Raw genomic sequence first — 20,357 nt, 5'->3', positions numbered from 1 at the left:
CACACACTAGAAGATGAAGGGACGATGACGTTTCGCTCCGTCCTGGACCATTCTCAAGTCGAAGAATTGATGACGGTCCGTCCAGGATGGACCGAAACATCGTCGTCCCTTCACCTTCTAGTGTGTGGTCTGGTCAACTTGCTTTAGCCACGTTATTGTGACTTATCGCCTTCACTTTCACATGTTACATTGCATCTTGTTCTTCCTGGGAACTTCTTTTCCTCAAGAAGATGGCCTCAAAGCATGTATACCGTCAGTTGAAAAATCTGGTGAAGAGACTAAAAGGAGGCATCGTCTGTTACCAGAGCCTATCTAGCCTTCCCTTCAGGAAAAAAAGGGTTATATTTTTAACTATTCCTGTTTGTGATAATTTGTATAATTGGTTAATGATGAATGCCAATGACTAACTGATAACTGTATTGCCAGGTGCAAGATCATCCCTCACTGCCGGTGTGCCAACGTCTAGCCAAGCCTCCACAACGCTCCCTGTCACCACATAATGATAAATGACGTCTAGATTGTTAAGTAATTGTTACCTCTTTTATTTTTTTATCGTTTATTTTTATTTTTATTTATTTTTTATCAATGGCAACCAGCATTACTACAGTATATAGTATTGGCATCTCAGTAAAGTTTAAGATTTCAATGTGAAGTTAGTTAAAATTAAGCACAGCTTTAGTGTTTAATTTCTCAAGAAGCCTACATTTATATCCCATCAGTACTGCCAGATGTAAGAGTTTTAGTAGCTTGAGATATCCATCTCTGTAGACCATGCGTGCCACCTACGCTGCCCATGCACTCTTGCTCAACTGTTTGCCTATGTGGAAGTGTAGCAGAATTGAGATTGAAATGTGATTAAAAAGTTTCCTATCTTGTGTTTGTAGAAGAAATCAAGCATCATGATATGTTGTAGCTGCGTTCAGGAAGTGCACCCGGCAATCATGCTTATAGTACCTCTGTGGTAATATTACCCACCAAACACTAAATGTCATCAATCGATGTACAATATGTATTGTAATAAAATCCAATACAGTTGAATGATAAACTCATTTACATTGGATGAGTGCTGTGTTCACCTGGCACACAGAGCTACTGTTTTGCCCAAGTATATTGACAAAGCCTATTACTGATAGTGCAAGCAATAAAAAAGAAATATAGTTTCAGCATTTTGCATAAAAAATATTATTCACATACAATGTAAGGATTTAATGTTTTGAGTGTAAATGTTGTTATACCAGTGGTATATTTACTAACTAAAAGCGCACTCCTAAGTACCAACTCAGAAGCTGAAGAATATATTGTACAGAAGTGGATGCTTGTATATATATTGCTCACACATAATGGAGACTGTTGAGGATATCCAGCAGGGTTTCTGAACCTGTGTCATGGCTAAAGTGGCAATTATATTAATGAGTAGTTCAAGGTACCTGCCTGTTTGGAAAATGTATATTAATGTATTTTGCTGTATTGTTTGGTAATCTGCAAGTTTTGCTACTGTTTTGTATTGAGAAGTATCTCTTTAAATGTGTGTTGTGTTCATATGTCTTTCTCTTGAGGAATATGAAGCTGTAGCATTGTGCATATATGAAGGGCCAGAAGAATTGACGACAGATTTGATGAGGGGTAACTGCTGCAACAAAACCCCTCAGAAATTGTAATAACTAACAAACGTTGACTCCCCGAGGCTACATAGCAGAACCGAGCCGAACTGCGTGTTGATGCTTTGTGGAGGAAAGTCAGTTATTTTATACTAGTGGAATTGAAAGTTCTTTCTAGGAAACGGATGAATAAGATTTGGTAAATTACCATTGTAGTTTAGTAAGTAATTTTTAATCCCCTCTGATCTCATGTACACCTTAATGACAGATTTGAGGGAGCCTTTTATCACAAACATAATAAAGGTACATTCATAAAGAAAGCATTTAATATTTTATCAGGAACTGGGCATAAGTTGCCTCAAAGTTTTCAAATAGGATTATTTTTATGAAACGGGGACAAGCTCAAAGGAAGAATTACCTGGTCTTACCTCAAAGTACAATGGAAGCAGCAATATATATATACTGGATTTGTTGAGACTTGGGGTCAGAAAGCTTTACTATGTGTTATAATTCGGCTGTAAAAATATAATGAGATTGTAGTATAGCCTGATATTACAAACTTGTGTGAAACACAAACGTGATGGGACCAACTATCATGAGCTTCAGTGTGTGCATGTTAATAAGGTGCATTTATCATTTGCACTGCAGAGAAATGGACCTTTGTTCGTTTTATAGCTGATGCATCATTATAATTGGTCGTGTCACGGAAATTGAATGAACAATGTGAATAGTGTACAGTGAATCTCATTGTAGTTAGTGAGTATAAACCTGTACAGTGGGATGAATATACTGTTTTCTTGCAGTGGTTGTTTAATATTTCAAAACTTGAGGCTTGAGGGATTACGTATCCAGATTCTTAAAAGGCTCTCAGAAGGTATAAATGTCCACAAATAGAGTAACTACAAAATTTTCACAAGTTAAAATTCTTGTGGCTAAACCAAAACATTAAAAAAAACATGGTTAATAAGCAAGTAGATTGTTCTGTTAACGGAATATTATTCAAATAAACTCTTAAGAATCTGGATTTGGAAATGGTCAAAACTGTAAAGTTGCAACATATGGGTTACAAATTTCCCTTGATAATTTAAGAAACTTTTCTGTCTGATTTCTTAGCTGTGATATTTTCCATATTTTCATGTGAGCTTTATAAATCCATGCATTGATCTAGGATGGAGATCAGTGCTGGACGTTGTCACCTTGTGCCAATCACCCAGGCAAATAGGAAAGCCAGTCATCGATTGTTTACGGTGAGGGGAAACAGTGGTGGTGTTATCCAGTCTGCCTCACACCTAATTCGTGCCCAAAATGAATGCATTGTGTTTATTATTCTTAAAGTTCATATTATCCATCAAAATGTGCTTAAAGAAAACCATATATTCTTGCTTTAGTACATATTTATATGTATCAAAAATTTAATGAGACTTTAATTGGGATTTATATATACTTCACCCCCAGTATTGTACTTAACGCCTGATAGCATAGCATGATTTCCATTGCTGACTATCCTTTTAATACAGACAAAATTTAAAAACTATTTTGACAGTGTGTGAAACAAATATATATAGTAGAATCAATTGTCCAACTACTGTGTCATCAAGTAAAAATGTTTTAATATATGAACCAAAAGTATAAAATATGGTGTACATAATGATGACTGGAACTTTTAAGTTGCAGGGTGAATGGTGGTGCTGCATGCACAGTCCATCATAGATTTGTACCATTCTTGATGATCCTCAACTTTGACTCATCAATATGAGTTGACATTTCAAGGAAGGTTACATCTTATCAACTTGTAGGGTTGAAAATATTATTGTTTTCCTCTTTAGTACTTAAAGAATGAAACAAATATATAGCTGCCATCCTGGTGTCCAAATTTTATTTGGCATCGTCTTGCATTTTTCTCATGTTTCCTCCTTTGCATATTGTTATAGTTTGTTTATGTCTTCCATAACTGGAGCTGCTTTGTTGTTTATATTTAATACTATTTTAAGTTTGTTTCCTGTGTGGGTAACCAGCAATTGTAGAACTCTGTAGTTTGTTAATATTCACAACGTGTATTGCCGATACAGTTTCAAGTAATTGTGCAGAAATTTGACGTGCTTATAGTTGTCAATACACGTGCTACTCTGTTCTTGAGAATGTGCCCACAGGAATGATAAGTTGAAAAAGAGAAGCTTGCTGACAAAATATATTTTACTTGTAAAAATTATTGTTTGAAAATTTAATTATGTTAGTATTTTGAAGCTGGCCAGGTAACTACCACACCATTTCAGATTTTGGATATCAGCTCAGTACAGAATTGGTTCAGAGTCTGCATACTTGACTACCTTGATTTTCCAGAATCCTAAAGGTCAGAATTGATATCTATATTATGGTATACCATTTACATGACTGTGTTGTCTTCCTGTATAGTTGTTCTAAAACTTTGAAGAATGTTTTAACCTTATCACTCACAACTTAAGTCACAATTAGGGTGTTTTTAATTTATGATGCTGGTTAATCATGTGTCAAATGTATGTAGCTCAATATTCAAGTAAATCCATAAATAAGTGACAAATACTGTGTAAAAATATTTATTTTCATTTATTGTAGAATAACTTTAGTATGTGTATAGACAGATATATGGATAGATGTAGCAGTAGAGGTAGATAAGGTAGATATGTATAGATACAATAATAGATACAAAATATTTGGCTGTTGTAGCAGGTTGAAGATGGTTGAGGTTAGTGCACCAGCCACTCTGTAAGGTGAGTCAACTGGCCAGTTGTTAGTCAAGAGCAGAATGCCACAAAACTATTCTGCATACTGTATACTTTAATGTAAATACAAAATTTGTTTGCCACAATTCTGGAAGTGCTCTGTATGGACAGAAGGTTCAGTGTCACAGTCTTCAGTAGGGTTAAGTCGTCGTCGTCATCGGTGGGTTGACTAAACTCGGTCAGTTTGCAGGAAGATACAAAGTAACTATAGTGTATAACACTTATTAACTATAGTTTATACACTATGCTTATGCAGAGGCCTAGGGATTTCATAGACACGTGTATAGGTGTAGATATTGTATGTATGATTACATTATGTTACCCAAAAAGGATGATACATTATGAGAATTTCAATTCTATATTAATTACCTGAAATATATTAAGAAAGGGAATAATTTGTGCATAGGGACTTAAATATTATGTATCAAGGCTATTGGAACTTTAAAGTCTTCTAGAGAAATGCCTAGGTTTTGCCACACTCATTTCATATTCATGAACTCACAGGTGCTGAAATATGTAAGATTTTTGTTTTTAATACTGTTCCTTTAATTTAGTACAGTACAGTACTTGTGATGCTCACAAACTTTTGGACTTCAATTTTAGATGCAATACCCTCTTTACATTATTTTAATAGGAACCTGTTTATAAGATAACAAGTATGGAGTGATTGATTGTATTAATGTTTTTATTTATTTATTAATTTTGTTTTATTTTTGTAAATGAACCACTCGCCTAAATATTTGTTATAATTAGTAATTGTTGTGGTGACCAGTGATTTAATATGGTGCTTATGTTTTGTTTTATAATTTGCTGTAGCCTGCTACAGTTTTGATCAGTGTGCATCATGCTGATTACGTAGTGCCCGAGTTAGGCCAGTGTGAACCTGATGACCCGTTATTGTGGCTCATGTACACAGTATGTGTAACACAACAGTAGCCCTTTGGAGTAATGCTCAGGGTTCTTATATTGCTGAACATTTATCACTTTTATAGTTGGCATGTCAAGGTTATTCCCATTTTATATTCCGTAGTCAAATTACACCGTGTGTTTTCTTCAAGACTTTCGTGCCATAGCTTCAAGCAGTTGTAGTGAAACTGATATATGGTTTATCATTTTTTCATGTTCCACAAAAGTGCAATTTTCAAGTATTTTCTGAATAAATTTGAACATAATATCTATTTTATGTAACCAAATGTTAGCAACAAGTATAAAGATGGAAATAAGGTTCACTGATCAGTGAACATTTGCACTCAAACTAATAAAACATTCCTTCCAAATACACTGAAAAAGGAATGTGGTTTTGTCCCATAGTAGTTCATAAGTGGCAAATTATAAAAATAATAGTGCTGTACTGTTATTTTTATTGTAAAAATTGTACAGTTGATGAATCCTTTTATAGGCATCCCTTGTTTATGTTACTGTGTATGATTTTATGAAACTTTTTTCTATACATATACATGGCAATAACTGCCACTCAAGTTTTTCAAAAATGCAGCTTGTAAGTACTCTTTGGACAGCAAGGTATTTACATTGGACACTGAGGTGCATAACCCAATGTTACAACTTTTGGGATGCTACTTTATATGGTGGCAATGTGAGCATTATTCTTGCATGCTCCTCCAATAAGGTGCCTTTAGTTTACAGTAGTATTGACACTGAAAGTGCCTTATTGGAATAATACAAGACCACCAGCTCCTTGTTAGTTAATTTACAAGTCAAGGCTGTAGAGAGAAACGGACAGTGAAGCAGTGTTCTTGTACAGATATTAAAATGTCTAGATTTTCTTTCCCACTTTCTTCCAAATTGATTTGGCTGTTTGTAAATCTGGTATAGAATTCTGGCTTAAGAATTACTATGCATAATTTGGATTTTGGTAGTTCTGTTTTCACACAATTTACATAAGCCAAGTGACCCAGAATAATGATAATTTTTTTTTAATATTGAGAATGTTGGTAATTGTTAATGACTTCAGACAAAAAAAAGAGAAGTATATATTGTGTAAAACTGAGTGAGGGCATGTGAGTGGTATCGGTAGCAGTCGATGATCATAGCTGGTATGGATCTATGGCAGATATGCCACCCAGGTAATACAGTATATGGTAAATACAGAGGTAGGAATCTCTTCACAATTTTCAATATTTTATAAGCATATAAATTTCATTAGTACAGAAGGGGCTTAGTATTCTATGCTTATAAACACTGCTTAAAGTATCTAGTGAGCCTGAGCCAAAGGGTCAACATTTTCAGCCAGTGATGTAATAAGTCATAACAAGAGCAGATTGGCCAACTTGTGAGATATTGAACATTGTGAGAAGTCCAAAAATAATGTATTGTCATTTTTCAGGCAGGATAAAGAAAATTGCAGTGCGTGAATATTTTGGGACGGGTCATATACAAGTACAGTATATATTTTTTGTTTAATTATTCTATTCATCTACAAAATCTCAGAAAAATTCCATGTACAGGTAGCTTAATTTACATTATATAATAGCACAGCAACTTGTCATGAAACTAATTGTTAACTGGCAATATTGTGGACACTTAGGTAATGAAGATACATATTGAGCTTCCACATCAAGGTATGTGGAATACAATAGAGGCATAGTTCCATTTTCAGTAGGTAATCATTCACTACTTTTGGTTAACTGGGTATCGAGTTGTAGACAGTAGTTGTCACTGGCTTAGAGAAGTTGAAGAAAAAACACCTCGGGTATATTATTATGCTTTCTTGGGAGATGGTAAACAAATCAGTCATGGTATAAGGAACTCCTTGGATTGATTGGCTAGGCTTTGTTACCATTGCTCAATGGATGCTTGAGAAGTGTGTCCTGAGACAGAATTGCCACCTGTACTGCATGTAAGTTGTTATTGTCCCATAGTTACACCTCTGGTCTTCCAGAGTACACTATGTCAATCATTATAACTAAAAGCTTTCAGGGAAAGGATCTTAACATTTCTAGGCCAATTTTTTCTATGGAAAAAGTGTGCAAGCTGTAGATTTGCTATTTTCACCAAATTCTATTTTTCCCTAATCCCATCCCATCTCATTGAGAAAATAGAGTTGTGAAGTTCTGCCACTGTAGTCATGAATGCACGGCAGTCAACTTAGATATTATTATTCTTTATATGTAAAAGTTGATTAAATGCAAAACCTCCATCACTAGGTCATGACATTTTACCAAGCCATAATTATGAATAAATACTTAAGTTTTTTAAAGTGCCTTTTATTTATCAAAAAATAACATAGTTGGCAAAATTACTAAACAAAAAATAGTGATACTGTACTTGGGCTGCTACGTGTTCTTGTGTATGTTAGAACAGGGTTATCTTGAGATGATTTCGGGGCTTTAGTGTCCCCGCGGCCCGGTCCTCGACCAGGCCTCCACCCCCAGGAAGCAGCCCGTGACAGCTGACTAACACCCAGGTACCTAATTTACTGCTAGGTAACAGGGGCATAGGGTGAAAGAAACTCTGCCCATTGTTTCTCGCCGGCGCCTGGGATCGAACCCAGGACCACAGGATCACAAGTCCCGCGTGCTGTCCGCTCGGCCGACCGGCTCCTGCTGCTGCAGGGTACTGCTGTTTTCCTCCACACTTCCGCTTCCCATCCACAACGTAAGAGTAAGTGATCAAAAGAAACCACTTGGCCCAGAAAGCTATATGGTGGTCAGTGCAGTCGGGTCACAGCTGAAAGATTCAAGGCTCAATTCTCGGGGGATAGGACAGACCCGTTTAGACAATGTTTCCTTACACCTGATGCTTCTGTTTATTTATAAGTAAATATCTGTAGGTATCCAGGAGTTAGGCAGCTGTTGTGGGTTGCATCCTGGGAAAAAGGTAAACTAATTGAGGTACTCTTAAGCAAATGGGCTTCCTGTCCTGATTACTGAGACCACATTCATGATGCCCAGCACATAAGACATGTCGTTTTACTTTATAGATTCTGGCAAGAGACTTGTACTTTTCTTCCATCATCTTCAAAAGGCCAAACAGAATTCATTCTCTTCAGGTATGGTGACAGTATTTTAGCTTTATCAATGTTTAATCTTTAATATATTTAATCACAAATGGTGTTCTCGCCATTGTCCCAGGACTGACGAACGGACAGACGGACTGACTGACTGACCGACCGACTGGTCTGACTGGACTGACTGACTGAATGATTGGCTGGACTGATTGACTGGACTGACTTGACTGACAGGACTGGATTGACTGACTGTATGTCTGCCTGCCTGACTGACGGATGGACGGACTGTGTCTGACTGACACACACACACAGTCAGATATATAGACAGAAAGATTGACTGTCTTGTCTTTCTTTCTTTCTAGGACTGCTCCACGAGCTACCCATCTGGCTTCCCTTAGCCTTGTACCCTGAGCTCAAACAAATGAGTGCCTGTTGGAGACCAGGAACAGAATCTGGACATTTCAGTAGAGACATAATGGAGCGTGGGAGTGCATAGAAAGATAGTACACCAAAACAAGCTTGGACAACATATGTTATCTTGATGTGAACTATGTACCCACTTCTTGTCTTGGATCCAACTGCTGATTAGCACAATTCTCATCCACAAACAGTAGTCCCAATGACCGAAGGGACCTGACTAACCACCCCAGTTGTTCTTAAGTGTCTGGTGCAGTTCCATTGGGCGCTGCGCTGCTCAATGGCTATTGGTCTCTGCTAAGAGTTTGCTTTTCTTTTGGATTCTGTTCTGTGCAGGACCCTTGCTTGTCAGGCTTCACATGAGTTTTTTTGTGCCAACCTGTTTTATATTCACTAATTACTTGTTTTCTTTGGCTGCATGTGGCCACTGGCAAACAGTGAAGGCAACTTTGCTTAGAAGCCTATGTTTATCAAGCTCAAAGATGTTTTGAACTTTACCACCTTTGTGTTTCGAAGGTAGTATATCAAGTTCAAGAGAGAGAGAGAACTTGATAAACACTTTCAAAAGGATACCTGGCCAACAAGGCTGTGACATAGGATAAAAAACCCACACATGTATATTTATGCAAGAAATTTATAGCAAGACTTTCGCACTCTCCTGTGTGCTTTGTCAAGGTCTAAGTGAGTGATTAGGACGAGACTTACATCTCAATGTCTAATGACGCTGCTATTCTGGGTCCAGTCCTCCTATCCTTCTTGACCGCATGACCAAGTCAACTCTATTCCTGACTGGTGATGAAACCTGCGGTAATGTCTTTCATGGAATTATGGTCGTGTGTCCTTTCTGTAATCCTGCTATTCTGAGAACAGGAGTTGTTATTAATAGAGGTGTTTATCTGGATGCTAGCCATCTGCTTGATGGCTAGCAGTATCAGCGTAACCCTCTCCATACCCGAAGGAACGCAGCTAATGGGACTACAGGGTACTTTCATTCATACATTTATTGAGATCTAATTTTAATTCACTCAATCATTTTCCTAGTAAAGCTGTCCTCTGAAGTAAAGCTTTCATTGCCAGTTAAAGTATTCAGATTATTTATTAAAACTCCTTCCCCTACCCTTCTAGTTCTAATATTATTACTTTTATACATTATTTCACATTCCTTAAAATCAACATTGTGATCCTTTTCCCAACTATGGTTTGTTACAGCACTGTTACCCTCCATAATTATACATGCTTTCTTATGCTCTAAGATTCTGATCAAGTTTTTGCCCTGTTTTCCCCACGTACACTTCATTACAATCTCTACCAGGTAAAATATTAACGCCTTCCGGATTTCCATCATCCCCTATTCTGTTCTTAGTAATCTTTCCCCCCTAATTGTATTTGGGTAACTAAAAACAATTTTATGTTTTGTATCCGCTACATTACGGGTCAGTTTACTTAAAAAGAAGGTTATAAGGCAATTCCAAAACTATTTTCTTATCAAGATTCCAAGGGCATCTCTCGTTTTAGTGTAAAGGATGTCTTTAGCTTTACTATCTGTTTTTCAATGAACCACGAGGGATAACCTAAATTCCAAAAAACTCTTAAATATTTAGATATCTTAAATATTTAATTAAGAGTTTTTTGGAATTTAGGTTATCCCTCGTGGTTCATTGAAAAACAGATAGTAAAGCTGAAGACATCCTTTACACTAAAACGAATCTTGGAATCTTGATAAGAAAATAGTTTTGGAATTGCCTTATAACCTTCTTTTTAAGTAAACTGACCCGTAATGTAGCGGATACAAAACATAAAATTGTTTTTAGTTACCCAAATACAATTAGGGGGGAAAGATTACTAAGAACAGAATAGGGGATGATGGAAATCCGGAAGGCGTTAATATTTTACCTGGTAGAGATTGTAATGAAGTGTACGTGGGGAAAACAGGGCAAAAACTTGATCAGAATCTTAGAGCATAAGAAAGCATGTATAATTATGGAGGGTAACAGTGCTGTAACAAACCATAGTTGGGAAAAGGATCACAATGTTGATTTTAAGGAATGTGAAATAATGTATAAAAGTAATAATATTAGAACTAGAAGGGTAGGGGAAGGAGTTTTAATAAATAATCTGAATACTTTAACTGGCAATGAAAGCTTTACTTCAGAGGACAGCTTTACTAGGAAAATGATTGAGTGAATTAAAAAATTAGATCTCAATAAATGTATGAATGAAAGTACCCTGTAGTCCCATTAGCTGCGTTCCTTCGGGTATGGAGAGGGTTACGCTGATACTGCTAGCCATCAAGCAGATGGCTAGCATCCAGATAAATACCTCTATTAATAACAACAACTGTTCTCAGAATAGCAGGATTACAGAAAGGACACATGATCCTAATTCCGTGGAAGACATTAGCGCAGGTTTCATCACCAGTCAGGAATAGAGGTAACTTGGTCATGCGGTCAAGAAGGATAAGAGGACTGGACCCAGAATAGCAGCGTCATTAGACATTGAGATGCAAGTCTTGTCCTAATCACTCACTCGGACCTTGACAAATCAATCTGAAGAGTGCAAAAGTCTTGGTGTAAATTTCTTACATAAATTTCACAAATATACAAGTGTGGGTTTTTTATCCTATGTAATTATGTCTGTGAGAAGACATTACTGTACCATTACTAAGGTTGTGACTCTTATGTCAATCTGTGAGCAGTCTGACATATGAGTCAACATATGTTGACATCCAGTCATCAGCCTTGTTGACTAGACTAGCAACCAGATGGCCTGGTCAGAGACCGGGCCCCAGGGACGTTGATCCTTGGAATCATACAGGTATATTAGCTAGGAGCAATCTCGGCAAGATAATGTCAGGAAGCCACTGGGGACTCTCCCAGAAAAGCCTATTAACAACAGTACCTGGAGATTCCGATATGCTATTCCTCATTAACATATTATAAACAGTATACTAAAGTTCCTAATTTTATGCAGGGAACATGGAAAATCATGTAATATCAAAGTACAAAACCATGTATTCATTTTTATTTTAATAAATACCTCTTAACCAATGTTGGAAGGGTCAGTAAAACGTGAAGTAAGGATATAAAAGAGGGCTGGTAGAGGCACCAGTGCACAAAGGGAACCATGGAGGACCCCTTCTGTCAACTGTGTAATTGCTACAATACCATAAGCATGCAAACCCCAATGACCGAGGAGAATAACGAGATTTCGTACATCTCGAACACATCCCATCAGCAGACCAGGCATAGACTGCAAGAAATTGGAAAATCAATTAGGTATTTTATATATATATATGCAGTACAACATGTATATTGTGTGTAACCATCATAAACAACAAATTGCATAATATAAGTGTAGATTGACTGTAGACCACAAAAGAAAATTTGTCAAGTGCTTCAGTATTTTCAACACAACTTCAACTACCTAACATTGATAACAATTAAATATATATGAAGGAGGCAGGTACCATTGTAAGGTTTAATACAAGTCAAGGTAGAAGAGGAGTCGGTGAGTTTCAACAAAGTAATTAATATTCATGTACAAATAAGAAATGTGGATGTTAATTATTACAGGATCAATTGAAAATAATTAAGGGCTTATATTCTATAGTACTGTACATCCATGTTACTTTTGTAAGTGAATTTAATCAAACCATTACACAACACTGGAACACTGGCATCATTGCTACCAATGTATTGATGCATGCATGTAATTACCCAACTGTTGTTATACTAAGAGCTATGTATGTGACTTTTCATCTTTAAAATCAAGCAATGAATTCACTTATATTGAAACCACCTTTTCTGTCTGGCCCCCATAGCTCCCCAAGCTTAACTCTTGTACTACCAGGCCCCTGAGACCCATTTATCGCTCACGTAATTGTCAAAAGAAGGTACCAAACCATCGCCTTGGATTTGTTTAGGATGTTGGTAACAACTTCATAGATGGAAGCAAAATTACAAGAAATAATTGGGCCTTGGAAAATCCACTTGAGCGTATTTAAAACCAAATTTTACGTTCTTCTTTTTCCCCCTTGTTGCAGAGGTTTTCATCAGTAAAATATGGGGCCACCTTCCTTTGAAAATGATATTTCGAGGCTAGGGTAGGTCCCGTCTTCTCAGTACTTTGTCATATGATGCAATGAAAATACTGTACAGTATATATACTGTACATATAAATGAACAAATCCATAAGGGCCATGATGAGGGTTCGAACACGTCCGGGATGATCCCAGAAGCGCCTTAGTCAACTGTGCCACGACATGGTAAAAGAATTTGTGGATTTGTTCATTTTATATATCACACTATTGCGATTTCTGTATATATACACATAAGCTGCTGATTCAAGGATGTGACTCCTTGAACCAAGGGGGCCGTAATACAGAAGTTGCTCAAATACAAATTGCCCTTTTGTAATAACTTGCTAACAACATAACAAAATGCTAACCTGATCCAGTTGAAATGCAAAATGTGCAGCATTGGATACCACAGACAATATGATCACCATATATGGAAATGAATAATCTGAAAAAGATAATATAAAATGTAAGTTTTTAGCTTAAAAAATGAAGTATTACCCATAATAATGTGTGTATATATCATAACAGTGTATGTATATATATATATATATATTATGTGTGTGTATACCTTGAACCTGCTGCTATTAGGTAGAAACAAAGTAATATTTGGGTACGTACATATGAGCCCTGCACCTACAGCATGGGTAACAATAAGGGCAGGAAGGAAGTACAGTGCCGAGTAAATAGCAGATTTCCCTCGGCCTGGTAGAAGCTTTGATGACAGGAATGGCCGGATCATTAACATCACCAGTAAACAAAGGGTATAAAACACAAACACCATGGAATACCTGAAAGGAAAATATTTAACAAAAATATTTTCTTCCTTAATGAGTAATGTAGTGTAGACTACATCGTACTGTAGTTTATAGATATTAAATACTTTTTTTTGCCTTCATTTGTAAATCAGATGAGCAACCAATAATATGTTAAATCTACAAATATTATTTTATATGGATTATAAATTTGTTGAACATTTCTATTGTCACATTAGAAATTTTATGCTAGCAATATTATACTTAAAACACAGATCACTTAAACAACTTACAATGGATAAATGGCCTCTTGAGTGCAGTGCAACACACCCTCATAATTTGGATTTGGGTTGTGAAGAAGTGGGTACCAGTCAGCTAACTTTCGCACCTTACATGAGCGAATGCTGAAGGACCCATATGGCTCAGTCATAAGTAGTGTTACAACTGCTGCTATAGTTACTTCAATAATGGCTAAAGCATAGAGAGCCATTACTTCTCGAGTAAACCTGAAATAAAAATCATTGATATTAGAGCTACAGATTAGATAAAACCACTATCTGGTAATTTATATATGCAATTAGCCCATGATTTGCGCTTGTCTGGAAAACACAATTTTGCTAGTATCAGTTCACATTTGTACTGGGCTGCCAATCGTGGCTTTAAGATCTCTAGAACTGAAGTGTGTGTGATAACTTTTACTTAAAATTATGTTATTCCTTGTTCATCCTTGTTGCTCTATAGAAATCCCCTGGTGTTTAGAGATAATGTTGAACTCTCAGGGTTGATCCCTTAGGTCAGAGCTGCCTGTTCTGACAGCAGTTCTGTCTAGCTCTGATGAAGGCCTGACAGTCAAAAATATACTCACCTAGTTGTGCTTGAGAGGTTGAGCTTTGGCTCTTTGGTTCCGCCTCTCAACTGTCAATCAGCTGGTGTACAGATTCTGAAGCCTATTGGGCTCTATCAAATCTACATTTGAAACTGTGTATGGACTCTGCCTCCACCACATTACTGCATAATGCATTCCGTGTTAACTACCCTGACACTGAACAAATTCTTTCTAATGTCTTGGTGGCTCATCTGGGTACTAAGTTTCCACCTGTCCCCTTGTCCGTGTTCCACCCGTGCTGAATAGTTTGTCTTTGTCTACCCTGTCAATTCCCCTGAGAATTTTGTAAGTGGTTATCATGTATCCTCTTACTTTTCTGTCATTCCAGGGATGCGAGATTCAGCTCCCTTAGCCTTTCCATGTAGCTCATACCTCTCCGTTCTGGGACTAATCTGGTGGCATACCTCTGAATCTTCTCTAACTTTGTCTTGTGTTTAACTAGGTATAGACTCCAGGCTGGAGCTGCATACTCCGAGATTGGTCTGACATAAGTAGTATACAAGATCCTAAACGATTCCTTACACATGTTTCTAAAGGCAGTTCTTATGTTGGTCAATCTAGCATATGCTGCTGATGATATCCTTTTGATGTGGGACTTTGAGGACAGGTCCGGTGTGATATCATCCCCCAGATCTTTTTCTCTATTTGACTCTCACAGGATTTCACCTCCCAGATGGTACCATGTGGTACCGTCCATCTGAAGTGGTTGTTACCCACTGGGGAGGAAGAGGAACCAGGTTTCCGTTTCTGACTATGAGACACAGGTGTGCCAATAGCAATGTACTGTGGAATGGCCTCCATAGTCTCAGTAGGTGAGGGAGAATGAGAACAGACAGCATGAAGATGACTGGGAGGAGCATGGATATCAGTCTGGATGGACAGGAGTTAAGTGCCAATAGACAGAGGGGAAGACTGAGAAGAAAGATGGGGGTTGAAAAGTGAAGGAGGGCACAGAGAAAAGAGAAGGAAGAGGAAGTAGAGAAGATGTGGTAACATGGCAGGTGGAAGAAGAATGGGAAGGAAGGTTGGAACTGACAGTCAGAAATCCAAGTGAAACCCTTGTGGCCATAGATCAGAGAAGAACAGAAGAAGAGGAGCTGGTGGAGGTGTTGGGATTTAAGGTTTGGAAATGGTTTTGGAATGATGAAAGGGAGACGTGTGGGGAAGAGCAGAGCAGCGCAACACATGAGCATAAGTATTGGTAGAGAAAGATCCAAGATGGCAGAACTGGCACAGAGCTTCAAGGGAAAGATATACAATCGCAATGCTTCAAGACGAGGATGGCATATTCAAACTCTCAATGAATGCATGTACGAGAAAAGGTAGGGTGGGTCTCACTGCAATTGATTCAGCAAGCTTAGAAAGATCAGTCTTTCAATCAGTATGAGAATGTCCAAGGTTGCCACACAAGGGGCAAAGGAACATTTCGCTACTGCACTAGGAAGAACCATGACCGAATTTCTAACACCTATTGCAGTGGCATGGAGAGGGGATGTAGTCCTGAACAGAGCATCTGGAATTGGCAAGAATAACATTAGTTGGAAGGCTCCTATCATCAAAAGTGATCTTTACCATGCGCTGAATTGATATTCAAAGAGGTTGATGACGACAAAGACGAGGGGGACGAGTGAAGAAGTCAACTGGAGGATAGAAATATATCCCTGGGCTTGAGAATATATTTAATTTTCTCATGGCAGCCTTTCAGATCACGATCACCAGTTGCAACATGGTGCAGGAGAACACCAGTGCCAATGCTGGCATTCAACAGGATATTTTTGGACACAGGAACTGGGGTCTCACCAGTTGCAGGATAAAGTAGCTAAGCATTCGGCTGCCTCTTGAGAAAAGGCCCTAGCTACACACATGCCAGCCTGGGTGGAGTTAAAAGTAACCTGAGACTCCACAGTCAATTAAGTGCTTATGGATGTGCACATCTTCAGGGTGGGTACATTCATTGCTAATGATCAAAATACAGTATTTAGGCCACATAGCAGGCCAAACAAATCCTGGAACATAGGAGTGAAATGCATGTGAGCATGGTGATGGTACTGGGAACCCACATGAAGGAGGGGGGGATAAACAGTGCAGTTGTCACAATGAAGCTGGCGCCACACCAAGAGATGAAGCAGTCACCACTGAGGGCTTGGGATGCAACCTAGCCAGGGAAATGGAGAAAGTCAGTAGGGATAGTCAGAGAAGAAGCCTGGCCTGGGCCCAACATAGCCAGGGCTATAGAGCCCGTCCTTCCATACCGGTCCAGCTAGGGGGGCCTGGTTGCCCACTGCACGAGTCTGAGGAGAAATAAGGTCAGAGGTTAACAAAAAAAGTAATAGATAAAGAATTCACTCTCTAGCACCCGCCATAGAGCCCACATGGGTGGCACACAGGCAAGCAACCTCAGGAGTAACCAGAACAGTACTCATTGCAGGGCTGAATGGCATCCCAGGGAGCAAAAAGGGAACCAATCCTACAATGCATACTTAACTGAATGTCTAACTAGATGGGGATAGCCAGACGAGTCAAATTGTTTAGATAGGCTGCACCAAACCTTGCCCCCCATCCCCCCCCCTCACCATAGAAACATGTTTCCTCCCTAGTGGTCACAACTGTTAGGCAAGCTCAACTCCCAAATGAAAGAGCACAAGGGCATTCTCGGGTCTCCATTCATGGCCAACATATGGAAATGGATCTTGCTTGTGCACCACCACAGCAGGCAAGAGAAGGGAGCAGAAGCTATTTCCTGCTATTCGCAGCACAAAAGACCCTCCTCAAAAACTGTCTATCCCAAACAGATTTAGAGGATGTAGATCGAAGATCAAGAAATATCAATGTAGAAAAAATAAGAATACTGTATCAGAAAATATTTGTTAAGAATAGAATACTGTAGTTGGGATGTAGCAACCATCAGGGTAAAATTTCATATGCCAAAACTACCACAAGTTTTATGATGCATTTGATAAGATTTATAAAGATGACAGGACACCACAAGCATATATCTTTTAATGTAAGTGCAATTAGATAAGAACAGTATATCGTTTATTTTTTCAACATTTATTGAACACTGAAATACTGTCCTTTTATTAAGTCTGAGTCTTAAGTTTTAAGTTAAGTTTAAGTTGTTTTTTTTTAAGTCAGGGCAGGTAGGAACCTGCCTTTTTCCCATAGAACTTAGTTTCAGCCTTTGTAGTTTTATCACTTGCAGGTATGTCACAAACACATACCCAGAAAATAATGAGGCCCTGCTGTACTTACAGTATCTGTATGATATACAAACTGTGCTATACTGTATGTATAAAGAATTCTAACTTACGTTCTTCTCTTTGCAGCAGCATCAATGCAGCCTAAATGAAAGGTTAAGGGCAATAGACCCATAAAACCAAGATAGAGCTTGTCATAAAACTCTGGGGTGTCATTGCACTCTTCACAAGCACTTCTATTATTGCGTCGAAGTCCTCTCTCGCATGCCCCACAAGCTGACCACGATCCATTTTCTAGTCTTGTACGACCACAATAACGTCCAGGGCAGTGAGAGAGGTTTGACACTACACCTGCAAAATTATAAGATAGGGGTAAATATAGAACATTAAATAAAATGAAATGCCCTTTTAGAGCAACATCTTGGTAGTATCATTGCAAATTGTCTTACTACCTATAAAGGGGCAATGAGCTCAATGGAGAGTATAATGCAATTCATCACTAAGAGGAACCTTGGAGTCAAGATCTACCACTCATTAAAAGTTGCACAAAAAGGTGGGTGCAGCAGTCAGAAAACTAACCAAAATCTTGAGATAATTAAGCATACTTTTGATTATAAGGAAAAGAAGGATATGGTTAAAAAAAACAAGCCACAATGTAGGACAGAAAACAGGAGATACTTTCACTCACAGGGTTATAAACCCATGGAACTGCCTACCTGTCAAAGCCATAACTGCCAAAACTTTGTTGAATTTCAAAATCTACCTGGAAAAGATCATCAAGAAATGGGGGACCTGCGACATACTGCCGACTTCCTGTCCTCATCGAGGCCACTAGGGTTAGTGGCCCTCGGGTAAATCGGGTGTATTAGAAACTGGTTACTATGACACAAACACTTCAAAACACTCAAACTCCATCCAAATGATTCGTGGCAACAGTAAAATTACCAAAAATCAGTCTGAACTATCAAAGCACTCAATATCCAGCTACAGTGCCCCAGTGAACTATGCAAGGCAAGGAATTAAGGAGTGGGAAACTGGAGCTATTGCAGTGCTGCCCATTTTTGTAGTATATATATTATATGTAATATATATAATTACTGTATATATAAAACAACATGTTATCTCTTATTTTCATTAGATTTAGTTAGATTAGAATAGTTTTGGAAAGGTTAGTTAAGGTTACATTTGACTGGGATAGGTTAGGGTAGGTTTGATCATAGGCCCCAATTTTTCTCAGGTCTAAAGACCAAACTCTATAAAATTATATACTTTCAAAAACTTTTTTCACATTCAATATTCATTAATTCATTAAAAGTATTTATGAGTACTATGTAAATTTTGGGCAACATTTATGTCATTTTATTGCTAGGCGGTTTTTAGGAAGCTTTTGATAATTATAAGGACACCGTAATCTGTAATGGAATGAAATAGTAAATTTCTTGGGTGGAGATTCAATTTCTTTCTTTATTATGCACCCCATACCGTGGAGATAAGTTGTGGAACTCGTTATTCAGCGATCACATTACAGTACTCTCACCTTTATCATAATTGAAACTTTTGCTCTCCTTAAAGGCGTAAATACAACCAAAAACGCAGACGACAGTGAATAAGATCAGGCCAGCTCTAGCAGCCATGATACATTGAAGAAGCTTTCCTGTAGCCCTGTGAGCCCATCACCGTCAAGACAAGAGCTGGAGCTGCACCAGCGTTGTAAACACAAGACGCCGCAGCCGACCAATCACCGCACGCCCAACATATCTTTCTGACCAATCACAACAATATCACACCCAAAGGATCATAAATATAAATATTTACGTGTATCATAAGGAACTTTAATATAATAATTTATAGATAAAATAAGATCATATAAAATAAGAGCGCTTTCACTTGACAGTTCCCCCGCCCCCCTGAGTAATATTACGAGAGCAGTATTTACGGGCTATTTATGCCCGTGCCACCTCTTGGGTGGCTTAATCTTCATCAATCGAGAGCAGTACGTCCTAACCAGACGTTATATGATGATATCCTGAACAGTTGATAAATAAAAGTAATTGCGGAACTCCAGTTATCTAATACTTATCATAAATGGTATAAAATCTTATCATAAGCCAAGGGATTTGTAGATCAGTGTTTAAAGGGAATTCGGAAGTAATAATGATACAGCTGATGCCATCTGTCGGCAGACGAGAACACTATCAACTGGCTGGTCAACAGTGGCCATAAGATACAGCTTACGCCATCTGTTGACATCAAATTACACTTATAACAAATTACCCCACAAAATACAACTATCGCCATCTGTTGCTTTTCCAACGCACTATAAATAGCCAAACAGCAACCCATAAGGCGGGTTGTTGTGCTCGGGTAGGAGGTTCCAAGCTCCGCCCACAGATGGTATGGGGTGCATAATAAATGGCATATCATTGGTAGAAACTCTTTGTTGACATTCACACAACAGCCAATCACAGGAAGGGATCAGCTAAAGGCTCCATCCATTTAATAAATCATCTTTATTGAACACACCATCCTTGCTTATGACATTCTGTTTCAACTTTAATCTACCTAATAAGTGAAATGTTAAGTATTTAAAAGTATTACTATAGTGATAATTAAATACTGCAGGATGTAACGAGTGTTAAAGAAACATGGGCTGGCTACCTAACTTGTGACGTCATCAGAGGGTGTTACCACACACAAATAATA

At 38.0% G+C, this 20,357-nt stretch overlaps 2 protein-coding genes across 8 annotated transcripts in view; one reads left to right on the top strand and one right to left on the bottom strand.

The window, feature by feature from the left end:
- cic (Putative transcription factor capicua) overlaps positions 1–510 on the top strand; it is an 89,425-nt gene extending 88,915 nt beyond the window's left edge. For all 7 annotated transcript variants that reach the window (XM_045755821.2, XM_045755819.2, XM_069308401.1 and 4 more), the window contains one exon: positions 427–510. In XM_045755821.2, coding sequence (XP_045611777.1) covers positions 427–500 — 74 coding nt within the window. In that variant the 3' untranslated portion in view covers positions 501–510. The remainder of the gene's footprint in view (positions 1–426) is intronic.
- Positions 511–11,747: 11,237 nt separating this feature from the next.
- LOC123766567 (JNK1/MAPK8-associated membrane protein) lies at positions 11,748–19,386 on the bottom strand. Its single transcript, XM_045755826.2, has 6 exons — positions 19,192–19,386; positions 17,768–18,005; positions 13,865–14,077; positions 13,438–13,607; positions 13,188–13,264; positions 11,748–11,990 (listed from the first exon to the last, which is right to left on the bottom strand). The coding sequence occupies exons 1-6, from the start codon at positions 19,286–19,288 to the stop codon at positions 11,781–11,783; spliced, it is 1,005 nt and encodes a 334-aa protein (XP_045611782.1). The 5' UTR covers positions 19,289–19,386; the 3' UTR covers positions 11,748–11,780.
- Between the last annotated feature and the right edge of the window lie 971 nt (positions 19,387–20,357).

This window comes from Procambarus clarkii, chromosome 62, assembly GCF_040958095.1.
Source record: "Procambarus clarkii isolate CNS0578487 chromosome 62, FALCON_Pclarkii_2.0, whole genome shotgun sequence".
Classification (NCBI taxonomy): domain Eukaryota; kingdom Metazoa; phylum Arthropoda; class Malacostraca; order Decapoda; family Cambaridae; genus Procambarus; species Procambarus clarkii.
Note: the sequence above shows the minus strand (reverse complement) of the source record. Positions and strands in the feature narration are given on the sequence as shown.

Bases quoted from the DNA above. Each gene is read 5' to 3' on its own strand.
- LOC123766567 (XM_045755826.2), bottom strand. From the start codon at position 19,288: ATGGCTGCTAGAGCTGGCCTGATCTTATTCACTGTCGTCTGCGTTTTT. The intron at 14,078-17,767 runs GTAAGTTAGAAT...TTTTTATTTCAG, and splicing joins GCTGCTGCAAAGAGAAGAAC to GTTTACTCGAGAAGTAATGG. The intron at 11,991-13,187 runs GTTAGCATTTTG...AATTTCTTGCAG, and splicing joins TTGCATTTCAACTGGATCAG to TCTATGCCTGGTCTGCTGAT.